Source organism: Chiloscyllium plagiosum, unplaced genomic scaffold, assembly GCF_037043375.1.
Source record: "Chiloscyllium plagiosum isolate Xiang-an unplaced genomic scaffold, Cpla_swu_hap1 HiC_scaffold_48, whole genome shotgun sequence".
Lineage (NCBI taxonomy): Eukaryota > Metazoa > Chordata > Chondrichthyes > Orectolobiformes > Hemiscylliidae > Chiloscyllium > Chiloscyllium plagiosum.
Window position 1 is genome coordinate 16,897,621 of NW_028270186.1, and position 18,532 is coordinate 16,916,152.

The 18,532-nt window shown below is 51.1% G+C and overlaps 1 protein-coding gene across 3 annotated transcripts in view; it reads right to left on the reverse strand.

Moving 5' to 3' along the window:
• Positions 1-12,896: 12,896 nt before the first annotated feature.
• tia1 (TIA1 cytotoxic granule-associated RNA binding protein) overlaps positions 12,897-18,532 on the reverse strand; it is a 41,590-nt gene continuing 35,954 nt past the window's right edge. For all 3 annotated transcript variants that reach the window (XM_043681612.2, XM_043681611.2, XM_043681613.2), the window contains one exon: positions 12,897-16,278. In XM_043681612.2, coding sequence (XP_043537547.1) covers positions 16,155-16,278 — 124 coding nt within the window. In that variant the 3' untranslated portion in view covers positions 12,897-16,154. The remainder of the gene's footprint in view (positions 16,279-18,532) is intronic.

The following is an 18,532-nucleotide window of genomic DNA, read 5'->3' on the forward strand; positions in this document are numbered from 1 at the left end:
AGAGAAGGGGGGAAAGAGAAGGGGGGAAGAGAGGGGGGGAGAAGAGAAGGGGGGAGAAGAGAAGGGGGGAGAAGAGAAGGGGGGAGAAGAGAAGGGGGGAGAAGAGAAGGGGGGGAAGAGAGAGGGGGGGAAGAGAGAGGGGGAGAAGAGAAGGGGGGGAAGAGAAGGGGGGGGAAGAGAGAGGGGGAGAAGAGAAGGGGGGGGAAGAGAAGGGGGGGGGAAGAGAAGGGGGGCGAGAGAAGGGGGGCGAGAGAGGGGGGGAGAAGAGAAGGGGGGGAAGAGAGGGGGGGGAAGAGAAGGGGGGGGAAAGAGAGGGGGGGGAAGAGAAGCGGGGGGAAGAGAAGCGGGGGGAAGAGAAGCGGGGGGAAGAGAAGGGGGGAAAGAGAGGGGGGGAAAGAGAGGGGGGAAAGAGAGGGGGGAAAGAGAGGGGGGGAAAGAGAGGGGGGGAAGAGAAGGGGGGGGAAGAGAAGGGAGGGGGAAGAGAAGGGGGGGGAAGAGAAGGGGGGGGGAAGAGAAGGGGGGGAAGAGAAGGGGGGGGAAGAGAAGGGGGGGGAAGAGAAGGGGGGGGGAAGAGAAGGGGGGAAGAGAAGGTGGGGGGAGAGAAGGTGGGGGGAGAGAAGGTGGGGGAAGAGAAGGGGTGGGAAGAGAAGGGGGGGCAAGAGAAGGGGGCAAGAGAAGGGGGGGCAAGAGAAGGGGGGCAAGAGAAGGGGTCCAAGAGAAGGGGGGCAAGAGAAAGGGGGGAAAGAGAAAGGGGGGAAAGAGAAAGGGGGGAAAGAGAAGGGGGGGGAAAGAGAAGGGGGGGAAAGAGAAGGGGGGGCAAGAGAAGGGGGCAAGAGAAGGGGGGGCAAGAGAAGGGGGGCAAGAGAAGGGGGGCAAGAGAAGGGGGGCAAGAGAAGGGGGGGAAAGAGAAAGGGGGGAAAGAGAAAGGGGGGAAGAGAAGGGGGGGGAAAGAGAAGGGGGGGAAGAGAAGGGGGGGGAAGAGAAGGGGGGGAAAGAGAAGGGGGGGGAAAGAGAAGGGGGGGGAAAGAGAAGGGGGGGGAAAGAGAAGGGGGGGGAGAGAAGGGGGGGAGAGAAGGGGGGAAGAGAAGGGGGGGAAGAGAAGGGGGAAGAGAAGGGGGGGAAGAGAAGGGGGGGAAGAGAAGGGGGGGAAGAGAAGGGGGGGAAGAGAAGGGGGGGGAAGAGAAGGGGGGGGAAGAGAAGGGGGGGAAGAGAAGGGGGGGGGGAAGAGAAGGGGGGGAAGAGAAGGGGGGGGAAGAGAAGGGGGGGGAAGAGAAGGGAAGAGAAGGGGGGGAAGAGAAGGGAGGGGGAAGAGAAGGGGGGGAAGAGAAGGGGGGGGAAGAGAAGGGGGGGGAAGAGAAGGGGGGGGAAGAGAAGGGGGGGGAAGAGAAGGGGGAGGAAGAGAAGGGGGGGGAAGAGAAGGGGGGGGAAGAGAAGGGGGGGGAAGAGAAGGGGGGGGAAGAGAAGGGGGGGGGAAGAGAAGGGGGGGGGGAAGAGAAGGGGGGGGGAAGAGAAGGGGGAGGAAGAGAAGGGGGGGGAAGAGAAGGGGGGGGAAGAGAAGGGGGGGGGAAGAGAAGGGGGGGGGGAAGAGAAGGGGGGGGGAAGAGAAGGGGGGGGAAGAGAAGGGGGGGGGAAGAGAAGGGGGGGAGAAGAGAAGGGGGGGAGAAGAGAAGGGGGGGAGAAGAGAAGGGGGGGAGAAGAGAAGGGGGGGAAGAGAAGGGGGGGAGAAGAGGGGGGGAGAAGAGAAGGGGGGGAGAGAAGGGGGGGAGAGAAGGGGGGGAGAGAAGGGGGGGAGAGAGGGGGGGAGAGAGGGGGGGAGAGAAGGGGGGGAGAGAAGGGGGGAGAGAAGGGGGGAGAAGGGGGGGAGAGAAGGGGGGGAGAGAAGGGGGGGTGAGGGGGGGAGAGGGGGGGAGAGGGGGGGAAGAGAGGGGGGGGAAGAGAAGGGGGGGGAAGAGAGGGGGGGGAAGAGAAGGGGGGGAAGAGAAGGGGGGGAAGAGAAGGGGGGGAAGAGAAGGGGGGGAAGAGAAGGGGGGAAGAGAAGGGGGGGAAGAGAAGGGGGGAAGAGAAGGGGGGGAAGAGAAGGGGGGAAGAGAAGGGGGGGGAAGAGAGATTGGGGGGAAGAGAGATTGGGGGGAGAGTGATTGGGGGGGGGGAGAGAGAATTGGGGGGGGGAGAGAGATTGGGGGGGGGAGAGAGATTGGGGGGGGAGAGAGAATTGGGGGGGGGAAGTGAGAATTGGGGGGGGGAAGAGAGAATTGGGGGGGGGAAGAGTGAATTGGGGGGGGGGGAAGAGAGAATTGGGGGGGGGGGGAAGAGAGATTGGGGGGGGAAGAGAGAATTGGGGGGGAGAGAGAATTGGAGAAAGAGAATTGGGGAAAAGAGAATTGGGGAAGAGGGAATTCGGGGAGAAGGGGGGAATTTGGGGAGAAGGGATTGGGGGGGTATCAGAATGTGGGCAAAGGAGGATTGTGGAGGGAAGGCAATTGGCAATCTTGGGTCATAGTGGGTTTTGGGTGGAAACGGTTGGAGGGGTGAAGCGGGTTGGGGCAAAGGGGGTGGGGAGGAAGAGGGATCTGGATGGGGGAAAGTGTTGGGGGGAAGACGTAGGGAATGGGGATGGGGAAGTGAGATGAGAATGGGGAAGGTGCTGAAGGGGGGGTGGGGGAGTAAGAGGGATGTGGGTGAGGGATGTAGGGGGGTGGGGGGTGCAATGGGGATGGGGTATGGGTGGGAGATGGTGTGGGAGGTGAGGGATGGGGGTAAATGGATGCTGGAGAAGGTGGGGATGAAGGTGTGGGGAATGGGGAAGGAGGTGGAGATGAAGGTGTGGGGGATGGGGGGAGGTGGGGGTAAGTGGGGTATGGAGCAGGTGGGGGTAAGTGGGGTATGGAGCAGGTGGGGGTAAGTGGGGGATGGAGGAGGTGGGGATGAAGGTGTGCGTGAAGGGGAGGGGGCGGTGTGGGAGGTGGGGAATGAGGGTGTAAGTGGGGGATGGAAGAGGTGAGGATGAAGGTGTGGGGGATGGGGATGTTTGGGGAGGTGGGATGAAGGTGTTGGGGAGGGGGACGGTATGGGGGATGGCGAGTGGGACGGTATGACGGATGGGGATGAAGGTGTGGGCGATGAGGACAGTGGGGAAGGGGAATGGTATGGGGATGGGGAGTGGGACGGTCTAAGGGATGAAGGTGGGGGGAGGTGGAGGCGATGAAGGTGTGGGGGATGGGGGGAGGTGGGGGTAAGTGGGAGATGGAGGAGGTGGGGATGAAGGTGTGCATGAAGGGGAGGGGGTGGTGTGGGAGGTGGGGAATGAGGGTGTCAGTGGGGGATGGAAGAGGTGAGGATGAAGATGTGAGGGATGGGGATGTTTGGGGAGGTGGGATGAAGGTGTGGGGGAGGGGGACAGTATGGGGGATGGCGAGTGGGACGGTATGACGGATGGGGATGAAGGTGTGGGGGATGAGGACAGTGGGGAAGGGAGATGGTATGGGGATTGGGATGGTATGGGGATGGGGACGGTATAAGGAATGAAGGTGGGGGGAGGTGGAGGGGATGAAGGTGTGGGGGAGAGGGGGAGGGTGTGGGGGAGGATGGGGAGGGTGTGGGGGAGGATGGGGAGGGTGTGGGGGAGGAGAGTATGGAGGAGGGGAGAGGGAGAGGGGGAGTGGGATGAAGGTTTGGGGGAGGGGGACGGTATGGGGGTGGGAAGGGGTGGGGGGATTGGGAAGGGGTGGAGGGTGTGGGGGGATTGGGAAGGGGTGGAGGGTGTGGGGGGATTGGAAAGGGGTGGAGGGTGGGGGGATGGGAAGGGGGTGGGGGAGGGGAAGAAGGTGTGGGGGAGGGGGGGTGGGGAGGGGTGTAGGGGGAGGGGGGGTGGGGAGGGGTGTAGGGGGAGGGGTGTAGGGGAGGGGGATGGGGAGGGTGTGGGGGAGGAGTTTGGGGGTGGGACAGGGGTGTGGGGGAGTGGGAGGATGGGGAGGGGAGGGGTGTGGGGGAGGGGGAGGGGAGGGATGAGGGGGAAGGGTGTGAGGGAGGCGTGTGGGGGAGGGGAGGGGTGGTTGTGGGGGAGGGGTGTGGGGGAGGCGTGTGGGGGAGGGTTGTGGGGGAGGGGTGGGTGTGGGGGTGGGGGAGGGGTGGGTGTGGGGGAGGGGAGGGGTGGTTGTGGCAGAGGAGTGTGGGGGAGGGGTGGGTGTGGGGGGGAGGGGTGGTTGTGGGGGAGGGGGAGGCGTGTGGGGGAGGGGTGTGGGAGGGGGAGGCGTCTGGGGGAGGGGAGGGGTGGTTGTGGGGGAGGGGTGTGGGGGAGGGGGAGGGTGGTTGTGGGGGAGGGGTGTGGGGGAGGGGGAGGGTGGTTGTGGGGGAGGGGTGGTTGTGGGGGAGGGGAGTGGGGGAGGGTGGTTGTGGGGGAGGGGTGGTTATGGGGGAGGGGAGTGGGGGAGGGGGAGGGTGGTTGTGGGGGAGGGGTGTGGGGGAGGGTGGTTGTGGGGGAGGGGTGGTTGTGGGGGAGGGGAGTGGGGGAGGGTGGTTGTGGGGGAGGGTGGTTGTGGGGGAGGGGAGTGGGGGAGGGGAGTGGGGGAGGGGGAGGGTGGTTGTGGGGGAGGGGAGTGGGGGAGGGGGAGGGTGGTTGTGGGGGAGGGTGGTTGTGGGGGAGGGGTGGTTGTGGGGGAGGGGAGTGGGGGAGGGGGAGGGTGGTTGTGGGGGAGGGTGGTTGTGGGGGAGGGGAGTGGGGGAGGGGGACGGTGGTTGTGGGGGAGGGGTGGTTGTGGGGGAGGGGTGTGGGGGAGGGGGAGGGTGGTTGTGGGGGAGGGGTGTGGGGGAGGGGGAGGGTGGTTGTGGGGGAGGGTGGTTGTGGGGGAGGGGTGGTTGTGGGGGAGGGGTGTGGGGGAGGGGGAGGGTGGTTGTGGGGGAGGGGTGTGGGGGTGGGGGAGGGGTGTGGGGGAGGGGGAGGGTGGTTGTGGGGGAGGGGTGTGGGGGGAGGGGGAGGGTGGTTGTGGGGGAGGGGTGTGGGGGAGGGGGTGTGGGGGAGGGGGAGGGTGGTTGTGGGGGAGGGTGGTTGTGGGGGAGGGGTGGTTGTGGGGGAGGGGTGTGGGGGAGGGGGAGGGTGGTTGTGGGGGAGGGGGTGGTTGTGGGGGAGGGGTGTGGGGGAGGGGGAGGGTGGTTGTGGGGGAGGGGTGGTTGTGGGGGTGGGGGAGGGGGAGGGGGAGGGTGGTTGTGGGGGAGGGGTGGTTGTGGGGGAGGGGTGTGGGGGGAGGGGGAGGGTGGTTGTGGGGGAGGGGTGGGGGGGAGGGGGAGGGTGGTTGTGGGAGAGGGTGGTTGTGGGGGAGGGGTGGTTGTGGGGGAGGGGTGGTTGTGGGGGAGGGGTGTGGGGGTGGGGGAGGGGTGTGGGGGAGGGGGAGGGTGGTTGTGGGGGGGGGGGAGGGTGGTTGTGGGGAGGGTGGTTGTGGGGGGGGGTGTGGGGGAGGGGGGGGTGGTTGTGGGGGAGGGGTGTGGGGGGGGTGGATGTGGGGGAGGGTGGTTGTGGGGGAGGGGTGGTGTGGGGGAGGGTGGTTGTGGGGGGGGGAGTGGGGGAGGGTGGTTGTGGGGGGAGGGGTGTGGGGGGGGGGTGGGTGGTTGTGGGGGAGGGGTGGTTGTGGGGGAGGGGGGGGGGTGGTTGTGGGGGAGGGGGGTTGTGGGGGGAGGGGAGTGGGGGAGGGTGGTTGTGGGGGTGGGGGTGTGGGGGAGGGGGAGGGGGAGGGTGGTTGTGGGGGAGGGGGGTTGTGGGGGAGGGGTGGTTGTGGGGGAGGGGGTGGGGTGGTTGTGGGGGAGGGGGAGGGTGGTTGTGGGGGAGGGGGAGGGGTGGTTGTGGGGGAGGGGTGTGGGGGAGGGGAGGGTGGTTGTGGGGGAGGGGGGGTGGTTGTGGGGGAGGGGTGTGGGGGAGGGGAGGGGGAGGGTGGTTGTGGGGGAGGGGGAGGGGTGGTTGTGGGGAGGGGTGGTTGTGGGGGAGGGGTGTGGGGGAGGGGAGGGTGGTTGTGGGGGAGGGGTGTGGGGGAGGGGAGGGGGAGGGTGGTTGTGGGGGAGGGTGTCACTCAGGGCGCTCAGGCCCCGCCCGCCTTCGGAGGAGCGTCGCCTCATTGGGGAAAAAATACATTTTATTTTCTTGAAAAATCTTTGTAAAATTAGAAACCAAATGAACTCACCTCCCCTCACCCAACACTACTTTGAGGTGGGAGGGCCCAGTTTTTCCCCCCTCCTCCTCCTCACGGAATCGGGAGACGGCCTCTCCTCAGACGCGTCGCCATTTCTCTCCTTACAAATAGCGCTCGGCGCTGCGCTGTAACGCCGGCTCTGATTGGTCGTGTGTTGTGCGGTCACCGGTGTTCGCGGGGCATGCCGGAAGTTATAGTTCTTCCATACCATCCTCCATTCAATTCTGCGTCGGATAAGCGACATGGGACTACATTTCCCAGAATGCTGCATCCACTCCTTCCCTCTTCCCCCACTCTGTCACCCTACCAAAGCCAATTGGCCTCCTTGATCTCATTGATTGAGTTAATGGCTCACCAGACAATGTCTAATATTTGTTCTTGGCACAGGATTGAAGTTCTCATAACTACTGTCAAAATTCTGCTGCTTTTTCTGAAAAATTCGTATTTTTATTTATTCATAAATTCTCAAACAGCAAAACCTTATCTGCTCCAGCCAGAGCCTCTCTGCTTATATTAGGAGATAGTGAGGCCGACAGCTGCTGGAGATCAGAGTTGGAGTTATCTCTCCCCCAGCAAGCTCAGGCCTGAAATGTTGATGTTCCTGCTCCTCAGATGCTGCCTGACGTGCCACGCTTTGCCAGTAACACTCTCATATCATTGATTATGTTACCTACTATGGTGACAAAATGTTTGAAAACAAACCTTCCAGCTCAATGAGCAAACCTACATCCAGAAAAACATTATATTTTTGTAACAGAATACAATTTAACACTAAAGTAAGGTTCTTGACAGATTTGTTTCTCCTTATGGGAGAGTCTAGTGGGAAACCTTCACACAGTTTACGTCGTATTTGGATGAGTGTTTGGGATTGGGTAAGTTGGCTTTGTTTTTGACCACCACAAACTCGATGGGCAAAGGCCTCTGTTGCTGTTTGACCAAAGGGCATAACTTCATAACAGCATTTTTCAAACCCACAACTCCTGGCACCTGAGAAGCCAAAACCAGCACAGAGAGAGGAAGAGCACCACGGCCAAAGCCCTCACCAATCTAATTTGGAAATATATCAGTTGTTCCTGGAATTCCCTCCCTAATGTTATTGTGGGTCAACCCACAGACAGTGGACTTCAGCACTTCAAGGCGGCAGCTTATCAGCACCTTTTGCTGGGCACCCTGGGACAGGTAATAAATGCTGGCCCAGCCACTGCCACACACAATGCATAAACGCTGAAGTAATAAATTTCTTCTGTCAGCTGATCATGAATCAATATATTCTTTACTGCAGAAGTTTGGTTTTCAAGGTTTAGACTTGTAATCAGTTCAGATGCTGTTTGCATCCCCCTCTGTGTTGTTAGTTGATCAGACCCTTCTTTGCACCCCAGCATCAATCCCCTGCTTCTACATGCGAGGGATCAACCTTGGCTTCAACAATCTCTTTCCCTTCACATAGATATTTCGAGTTGCTGAAGCTCTGCTCCCCAGAAGCCAACTATCTTAATTCTAATTTCCCTTAATCAGTCCCAGTGTCCTCCTTAGCTGATTTCCAAACTGCTTTCATGACTTAGCCCTTTTTTTTTAGTGGCCAATAGTGTCATAGAGCTGGAAATGTGTTGCTGGAAGAGCGCAGCAGGTCAGGCAGCATCCAGGGAACAGGAGAATCGACGTTTCGGGCATAAGCCCTTCTTCAGCCTTATGCCCGAAACGTCGATTCTCCTGTTCCCTGGATGCTGCCTGACCTGCTGCGCTCTTCCAGCAACACATTTCCAGCTCTGATCTCCAGCATCTGCAGACCTCACTTTCTCCTCAATAGTGTCATAGAGATTAGATTACATTACAGTGTGGAAACAGGCCCTTTCGCCAAACAAGTCCACATCGACCTGCGGAAGCGCAACCCACCCATACCCCTACCCGTACGTTTTACATTTACCCCTTACCTAACTCTACAGGCAATTTAGTATGTAGCAGATGGAAACAGAGCCTTCGGTCGCACTAGTCCATGCCGACCAGCTATCCCAACCCAATCTAGTCGCACCTGCTAGCACCCAGCCCATCTCCCTCCAAACCCTTCCTATTCATATACCCATCCAAATGTCTTTTAAATGTTAGAGTGTATGAGCCTCCACCACTTCCTCTGCCAGCTCATTCCATACATGTACCACGATCTGTGTGAAAAAGTTGCCCCTCAGGTCTCTTTTACATCTTTCCCCTCTCACCCTCAACCTTTGCCCTCTTGTTCTGGACTCCCCAACCCCACGGCCAAGACCATTGCCCTCATGATTATAGAAAGCTCCGACGCTCCAGGGAAAACAGCCCCAGTCTGTTCAGCCTCTCCATACAGCTCAAATCCTCCAACCGTGGCAATATCCTTGTAAATCTTTTCTGAACCCTTTCAAGTTTCACAATATCTTTCCGATAGGAAGGAGACCAGAATTGCACGCAATATTCCAACAGTGGCCTAACCAATGGCCTGTACAGCCGCGATATGACCTCCCAATTCCTGTACTCAATACTCTGACCAATAAAGGAAGCATACCAAATGCCTTCTTCACTATCCTCTCGACCTGCGATTCCACTTTCAAGGGGATATGAACTTGTACTCCAAGGTCTCTTTGTTCAGCAACACTCCCTAGGACCTTACCATTAAGTGTATAAGTCTTGCTACTATTTAACTTCGTCTACGACTTCTTTAAATCTAAGACCAATTATAACTTCCATTATAAACCATTAGCCGGCCACCTTTCCTGTTTGTGCCAGTCCTTCTCTTTCAATGTCGGCTGAAGCTTTTCCAGCAACACCCCCCCCCCCCCCCCCCACTCTACCAGAGCTGACTACTATTACCATCATAATTTCCTCTGTTAGGGGATTCAGGACCTTAGTCTCAATCAACTACAGCTTGATGAAGTTAATCATCATATGGTTGATCATCCATAAGGAGCAACGGACAACTAGATTGCCAGTTATTCCTTTCTAATTATACAATATCCAGTCTTGGATGGCCTGTCCTCTATGGATTGGTCCAGAAAACCATCCTATCAGCCCTTCAGGAATTCTTCCTCTACAGTATTGTTACTAACATGCCTAATGTGTACGGAGACTTCCGTCACCCATAACCACATTACTCTCATTTCCTGCTTAATGCTATTCTCAACATCACTCCTCCAGTTTGGGGGTTCTATATACAACCCCCACTCTTTTTTTTTTGCCTCTTGCTGTTTCAATTCTGTGATCCATTAAACCAAGGTGACACCACAGTAACATCAGTTTATCTCAGCGCACTGATCCTTTTTCTGTACGGTATTCAAACACTCAATACAAAATTGGACACTGAGAGCGCCATCAGCTTTCGAAATGAGGATCTCACTTCGTGTCATTCCCTTGCATTGTGATTGTAACCCTACACATTCCTCCTTCTGAACACTCCAGCATTGCATTCCAAACCTAAACCACTTTTTTTTCCCCTCACATTGATGAATGATGCAGAGACAATTCCTTTACATCTGTATCTTGTTCTTGAATCTTTCGTGCCTGAAGGTAACGAGTACAATTCTCTGTCTGCGTGGTTGCATCTGCTTGGAACAAACTGAAGAACCATTGACTTGATTAGTTTTCAATGTTAGTGATAAGAGCGTGAACAATTCTAACTACTGTCATATTCTTAATGTACGCAGGACTGGTCTTTGCTTCATTACATATTCCCACCCACAGATCAGAAATGTTAGGATCTGTTGGGTGCAAATACTTTTTCCTCAAGTTCAACCAAACTTCAAATGAACTTTAAAAAAGAAATCTGAGATTTCCCTTTCCTCAGACTCATGCTCAGGTCATGCTTCCAATGATAGCCGTAGCTTATATTTACCTTCACTGACAATCCCCATGTTCAACAGGGACTACTACTTCAGCTCAGCAGGAACATGACAAATTAATCTTGTGCTGTCTTAACAAAACAATGGCTGGTTTGAAGAAAGTTGGAAGCTGAAATTTTCCCTCAAATAGTAATGAACAGTGCGCGTGAGGATGCGAAGGGAAATAAAAATGGAAGAGACAGAAGTCAGCATTTTCTAGTAACGTACAAATAAAAATGCAAGATTCTATCTTACAACGGCTGGCCTCAGTGGAAAGGAGATATCACGTCAGTTTAAAATCAAAAAGGGAGAGAATACAAAAGATTTTAATTGACAGCAGGAACAAAATGCAGGATGATACAGAGTGATTACACTGGATTGGAAATAGCAACCCCAGGGATTGATAACTCAAGACGAAAAAAAAGTCAATTGTTTGCAATTTGAAGCTCATCTTTGAGTGGGAAAATGGAGCCAACATGACGTAAAGGGAGAGATGCGAACTGCTGGATTTTTCTTTTTAGGAAGTGATGCAATGAAAACCCCCTTTACTATTTACATCTAAACTCTCAGGAACTCAATAACAACTTGCACTTACATAACCCAAAACGTGAAAGAACTTTTCACAAAAGTGTTATGAGACCAAAAACTGACACAGCCTTGTAAAAATTCAGGTATTCAAAAATTTGACCAAGCAGATATGTTTTGCGGAATGTCTCAAAAGAGATAGAAACGTAGAGAGGAGAGAAATCTCGGCAAGAAATTAGAGATCAGGGCCTTGGCAACTCCATGTATGTCAGCAGAATGGAAGAAACTTGAAATCTTTAAAACTAACTTATCACTTGGAAAGTTGATTTTTAGAAAAAAAATCCTATCAGTAGAAACTTGAATGAACAGGTGGACAAAATTGTGCAGGGGAAGGTTCTGAAATCACTCCTAAGGCAGTACGATAATGCAGCATTGTGATTTTTTAATCTTTCCAACACCAGGTTGGGCACCGCACAGCAATCAACAGACAGGAGGGTTCCCTCCCAGTTGGGGAACACTTCAGTGGTCCAGGACATTCAGCGTCGGACCTTCGGGTGACCATCCTCCAAGGTAGACTTTGGGACAGGCAGCAGAGAAAAGTGGCCAAGCAGAGGCTGATAGCTAAGTTCGGTACCCATAGGCAGGGCCTCAACCCGGACCTTGGGTTCATGTCACATTACAGGTGATCACCATTGCACTACACAGACACACAGGTATTCCCACACACACACTCTCATATACACACGGACACAGGTACAGACGCTCACACAGACACCCACACACACCCTTATAGATAGACACACACTCCCACACTCATACATGCACCCCCTCACAGACTTAAGACACACTGCACTCACTACACACACACACTTTCTCACACTCACAACCCCCACCTCAGACAGACAGACAGGCAGACACACACACACAGACAAAGACCCACATGCACACATATTTTGTGGAGTGAAGTTGTACTTGCAGAGTTACATTGCACTTTGCTCAAAACTACATACATTCATGTGGAACTCTGAGCTCAAAAACTGCATGAGTTTATGTAAAACTCTGTTATCTCACTTTTTAGATTAGAATCAATCTAAACATCATGGCATAGGCAGAGAACACAGGGGGCCAACACCTTCAACATATTGTCTAGCTATCCCCATTGTTAACAGCTAACCTAAGAATGCAACTTTAAAATAAAGGTTTTGTGATTTACACATCAAAGAAGTGAAACTATCACTGTATTCTAACAGATGAAATGCTTAACAGAAAACCAACTAACAGGCTATAGGTGAAAGTTTGCATCAAAAACATAATGGTATTGAGACTGAGTTCAAGTTTACCTTGTAAAATTTAAAACCCATGTATCTGCATTGGGTTCCTTGCTCCCAGTCGCCCAATGTAGACTGCAACTTTGGTCATTTTCCCAAGCCTAGTTCATAATGTCAGCCCACAATATTTCACCTTCACTGCAGGCACAGCCACAGCTTCAGAGCTTTGCATTTCAGCAAGCATTCACCTTCACCCCACAGAAAGTGTTTTATAAAAACCGTCCGAAAATGGCAAGATCTTGAGATTCAGGCTTCCCAATAGTCAGTGCAAGACAGGAAGAATTAAAAGTTAACTCTCGGACAAATTACTGATACTTTGGTGAAACATTGCTAGATTATCTTGATGTATGTATTGTAATTTTAAAAAGTTTGGGTTTAACCTGGGAGTGTTCTGTGCAGCTCCTTCACATCAGCAGATGCACGAAGGCCCACACAGCATGCAACCATTAATTGAGGAAATATATCACTGTGACAGAACATTTCAATGCAGACCATTTTTTATGATGCTGCTTCTATCACTCATTGCTCCTGATTTTATGAATGTACAAATTAGAAGCAGGAGTCCACTCATGAGTCTGCCCTGTCATTCATTCATATTATTGTCAACCTTCCTTGTTAACCCACAATACCCTTTCCACTACCCTTTGTTGGTGTAACAGTGGGATGTGTAGCAACACTGAACTACTTGGATAGGATTTTCTCAGTTCAAGGCAGCATATAAATGCAAACTGACATTAATATCATCAGGGGGTGCACCAACAAAAGATGCTGCTAGCCAAGAATCCGAAGCCAAGTGGCATAACATCATCAATGACAGAATTGTCCACTGATTGTATCTGACAAATGTCTCCCACTTCTTAACAAGTGCAAATTGGCACCAATGTCCAGACAGGCATCCATACCAATCTCATTATCAAAACAAGCAATCAATTTTGGTACAATCCTGAAGTACATTTCATCAGTTGTAAGACAAAACTAAGCAGCAAAAGATAATTTTTAAAAAGCTGTGATTAAACAGAGTGGAGGAGTTCAGTATGATGGCCCAATGACCGTTTTATTTATTGACTGTTAATAACTGCTACAGTTATAATACCAACAAGGCCGTGCAGTTAACAAACCCGAATGCAAGTCAATTGGTCCTTCACAAACCTAGTTCATGTGATTTTTGCCTGGAATAGAATTCCCCTGAGGTGAATTGTTTTCTTTAAAATGCTGACGCAGTTTAAACAGAAAATCGAGACTTTATCCCTTTTCTTTGTGGCCTGCTCAGGCTGCGTTCATTTTCCCCAGCTCATCCGTGTGAAAACCCACTCCCACCTGACCTGGAAGCCTGTAACCACAGGTTCCCTCTGACAACTTCGGGGAGACTAAGTGGGTAGGAGCACTCTGTCTCAATCCCCTGGGCTACAGCACAAAATATGAAGGATGTTGCACATGAGCAGTGCTGCTCTGAAAGTTTGCTGTTTCTTTTACTCACTTAACTGATGGAGCATGTGCACAAGCACAAGATTTAGTTTCGATGGGAGGGGTGGGACAGAATCGGAAGCAAAAACATGGACACCATCTTTGGCATTACTTCTATTCCATGTGATTATTTGCCACAACATCCAATGAATCACTTGGAGAGAAACGTAACATTCCCACATGAACCGGTTAATCATGATAACTGGAAGCAATAACAGTCACTTCCAAGTGCCAGCCCTTATAGACTAACAAAAGGGATATAGTCTGCAGCATTTTCTAGCTCAGAATTTCTTAAAAACAAAATGATCCATATGTTCTGAAAGATTAATCTGCAGTGCATCAATCCACTCCAAAAAGACAATTTATTTAAAACTCCTGGGGCCGGGCCAACCAGTTACACATTTTGGTAACTAAATGTAGCATCTATTATGAAAAAACCTTGCCGAACAATCCAATAAAAAATACATTAACCCATTTTAAAATTGGTTAAATGTGCATATAGTGTATCTGGCAAGCACCTGCGCACATAGTCACCTTAGGGCAAGTCACAGATGGCCCAGATAGCTTTTGCGGCCAGTGCACAGGCACGTTTGTCAAGCTAACAGACTTGGAAGAAAGAAAATGAAACATTTTCACGTGACTCACTGTTGCAACGACACGTATTCTACAGAAGAGGACTCGAATAGCCGGATCCTTGTATGCAGTACACATCTGTGTGTGGACCAAATGAACTTAACGGCAAGTCAGCTGTCTCACCTTTTGTCCATTAATACGTTGTGAATGACTTGAATTGGCACAGAGCCCCATTTGACCCTTTTGATCAGAAGCCCAGGCAAACATGGACAATCACATTAAGACGATACTGAAGAAATCTCGGTGAGGTTAGCTGTCTTCCCAATTTCCTGACTACGGAAGAGAATCTCGGCTGGAAGGACTTCCGAGACAATCATCACGTTGCTGAGGAGACAACCGGCAGGGAAAATAAAAAAGCCAACTTCCCCCAATAATCCTGGGACGGAACATTTTAAAACCAACACACAACTGATATGCAGTAAAATACAATTACAGTACCTCCTGATGCATATGCAGCCAATATCGTGAGCATAGCTGATCATTTACACTAGAGAACATCACTCAGAACACCCTCTGAAGAGACACGTCAAGAGATTTTCTTTTCAAATTCTTTTCTTCCCCCAGACCCCAGGTGCTCCAAATAGCGACTCAGCCAAGAACAGACAAAACATATCAACTGTGGCAGATGGACTGGCTGCAATGGTTTGGACACACAGTCCCAACCCCTGCCCATGGAACAGAACCCACAACCATCTGTGTAAGCAGCCAAAGCCACCACTGCCATGCTGGCATATCACTGACAGTAATAAGATTTTGCGCAATTTCCCTACCCCCCCCACCCCCACCACCACCCTCTCCCTCCCTCCCCCCCCCACCCTCCCCATTCACGTTTCATGTACGCAGGCTGATATCTTGGTTTGAGATGCACTATGATCCCAAACAAACTGCAGCCTTTAAGACACTGCTGCTGCTAACTTCCTGAAAGTGTTGATGAGCCGACACTCAAGTCAGTAGTCAACTACGACAGTGAACTTGATTCCTACCATCAGTCTCTTGAAATCAGAAAAAAAAAACAAGGAAAACAAAAAGCCAGAAGTAGGCACCAAAAGAAACAAAACGGGTTGCCCTGTGGAAACAGTGGAGGTTGTGTATCTTGTAGTTATCTTTTCATGCAGATTCCGGCAAAACAAAGCATGTTCCCTTCAGTCCGAGTCCTTCAGGATCTTCCCTGCCCACCCTCTCCTCTATTGCCAGTTTTATTTTAACAGTAGCCACACTGACACCTGACATTATTAAATAATGATCGTGTGCATTCATTTTAAAACGGAAACCCAAATTCAGATTGTGGGAGCAAGCAAGCAGCCTAAACTCGTTAGGAATGCTTCACCTACAGATCTGGAAATGTCAATTTTAGCCAATTCCTGAGAATGCTCCAGCGCTCTGCATTGTCAAGGAGAACTCCACTTGAATCTGCACTGCTCAGACCAGGGAACCTTCAGAGAAACACTGGGAGAGCAGCCAGAATCCAAGTCAACACTCGGAAGTGCTTTCTCTACAACTTCACTAAGTTTTTATACCTGTTTCCTTGAATGAAGTGATTAAAATACCATTTCAAAATAACAAAATAAAACACAGAAATAAACATTTTACGATAGTATTTCATTGCCTTAAACTATGCTGTGTACATGCTGAGAAGCTCCAGGGACTCCACGTTTGTTTTTCCATGTTCCAAAGAGTTTTTCGTTTTGAACAACCTCCTACATTTACGAAGTATGGCCTTGTACAATAAAAATGTGGAAAACATAGGATTATTAAATTTTACACTTCAAAATCAAATATGTGGAATGCAAAACTGAACTGCCCAGCATCTGCAATAGAAACACGGCATCTAATATTGTGCAATTTGCCCGCCTCTTTTTATAACAGTGGCAGCATTACTGAGAAATCCCTGCTTTTGTTTATTTTCTCCAAGGGACACAGGAAACAGATTTGAATTTTTTTTTTGTTTTGAAGAAAACTGGACACCAAAATTGGCAGACATCCAGCATCTTTTGACAGAAGCTTGGATGAGACAAATTTCCATGATTTCTAAAATGAATTGTTTTCCTTTTAAAATAAATACAACGCAGTTGACATGTTTCATTGATCTAGCTTTTGAAAAAAAAAATCTTTTAAGTAAACAAAGGCTTGACGTGTCCGCTGCGGCAGGAAACCACTGGCTATAGGTAGGAAGAGAGAGTCCTTTCTGCTCACTGGGTCTGGTAGCCTGCCATGCCAAATCCTGCTTGGTTGGTTATCACACTGGGACTTTGACCTTGTGCAGGCTGGACTCCATAGTTAGCACCCATCCATGCGGCAGTGGACGGTGTCTGACTGCAAGAAGACAGAAAACAAGGATGAGAGTAGGCAACACCAAATAACCGGGATTATCTTGCCAGTAAGAAATAATAGGAACACAAGGGGCCACAAGCCTTCTCTGTGCTGGGCCTGTAAGGACACTGCTGTCATGTGGATGACAGATTTTGAGTGAGAGACTAAGAGACTCCAGTTTTCAAAATGCTTCGACTTTTAACAAGTAAAAATTTCACAGCACCAGGTTATAGTCCAACAGGTTGATTTGGAAGCACTAGCTTTCGGAGCGCTGCTCCTTCGTCAGGTAGCTTTTGGGCAGGATCATAAGACACAAAATCACAGTGTCATGTATGCAGCCGACACAATACCAAACCTTAACAGCAATATATAATTGTTCAATATATAGTTTCAGTTGCATGACACTGCTATAAATTCTGTGTCTTATGATCCTGCTCTACAACTATCTGATGAAGGAGCAGTGCTCTGAAAGCTGGTGCTTCCAAATAAACCTGTTGGACTGTAACTTGGTGCTGAGAGATTTTTAATTTTGTAAACCCCAGTCCAACACCAGCACCTCCACATCATCACTTTATGGTAAGAGGCTGCAGCACTGAATATGATCCTTTCATGTGTGAATATTTTAAACAGTCATCCAGCATGGAAATACATCCTTGGGTCCAACTCGTCCATGCTGATCAAGTTTCACAAACTAAACGACCTGCATTTGGTACACATCCCTCAAAACCTTTCCTGTTCATGAACCTACTCACATGTCTTTGAAATGTTGTAACTGCACCAGCATCAACCACTGCCTCTGGCAGTTTATTCTGCACGGGAACCACACACTGCGTGAAAAAGTTGCCCCTCGGGTCTCTCAAATATCTCTCTTCTCACCTAAAAAATACTCCCCCTAGTTCCTGTGCCGACCATGATATCCCCTGTCTCCTCATGACTCCTATTCCTCCAAACTTGTGGATTCGTGGACTTAGCCAACTGTCTTTTAAGCGTTCTAATTGTACCCACAACCATCGCATCCTCTGGGAGTTCATTCCACACGCGAACCAGTGTGTTAAAAATAATTGCCCTGATGTCTTTTTAAATCTTTATCCCCTCACCTTAAAAATATGCCCAGTGGTCTTGAAATCATTCATCCTTGGGAAAAGACACCTACCATTAACCCTTTCTATACCACTCATTATTTTACAAACCTCTGTAAGGGTGAACCACTTCCTTCAGAATGATTACAGTAGAGTGCCTTTTGTTTTTGCAGGTGCTATCAATTAGACACAGTTTTGGCATGCATGTGAACTACAGAGTAATGGAAAAAAAAAAGTTATCGCATAAAAAGGCACCATTCAGCCCATAGACACACTGTTGGTCAGCCTCTCATTTTACTTCGGTTCCAGCACCTGGTTCATAGCCTTCCAGATTCGTTGTCCAGGCACAGCTGCAAGCACTTTTTCAAAAGATACTGGGGTTTCTGCACCCGCCACTAAACTGGACAGCAAATTCCAGACACCCACCATCGCGGGATATGGCTCTCCTCATTTCCCCTCCAACACTTCCATCTATCATCTTCAAGCTGTACCTCCTGGTAACTGATCTCTTTGCTGAGAGAAACCAACCTCGCTGACTGCTCTACCCCAGCTCCTCATTATTTTGGTCACTTCAGTTGTCAAGTCACCCCTCAGCCTGAGGAAAACAACCTGAGCCTTTCCTCACAGCTGCAACTTTAAAGCCCTGGCAACATTCCTCTGCACTTTCTCCAGAGGAATTACCTACAAGAACATCACGTCTTGACTCTGGTCATGGCTCGGATTTCGTTTTTATTCTTTAGATAGTCTTCAGGAGCCATACAAAGACTCAGATGCCTGTGCATGAAAAGCCATCACAGCAGACTTCATGGCAATTATAGCCGAAGCCAAGAACTCTTGTGCATAGGCAATTCTTTCTCAAACTGAAGAACTACACATCTCCTGAAAACTACTCCCTTTTAACCCAGTTTGATGAGATTACCTACGGTATGGAAACAGGCCCTTCAGCCCAACAACTCCATATTGACCCCCCCCCCACCAAGAGTAACCTACCCAGACCCAGTCCCCATATGTACCCCTGACTAATGCACCTAACAATATGGGCAAATTAGCATGGCCAATTCACCTAACCTGCACATCTTTGGATTGTGGGAGGAAACCCACGCAGACACTGGGAGAATGTGCAAACTCCACACAGAGAGTCGCCTGAGGCTGCAATCGAACCCAGTTTCCTGGTGTTG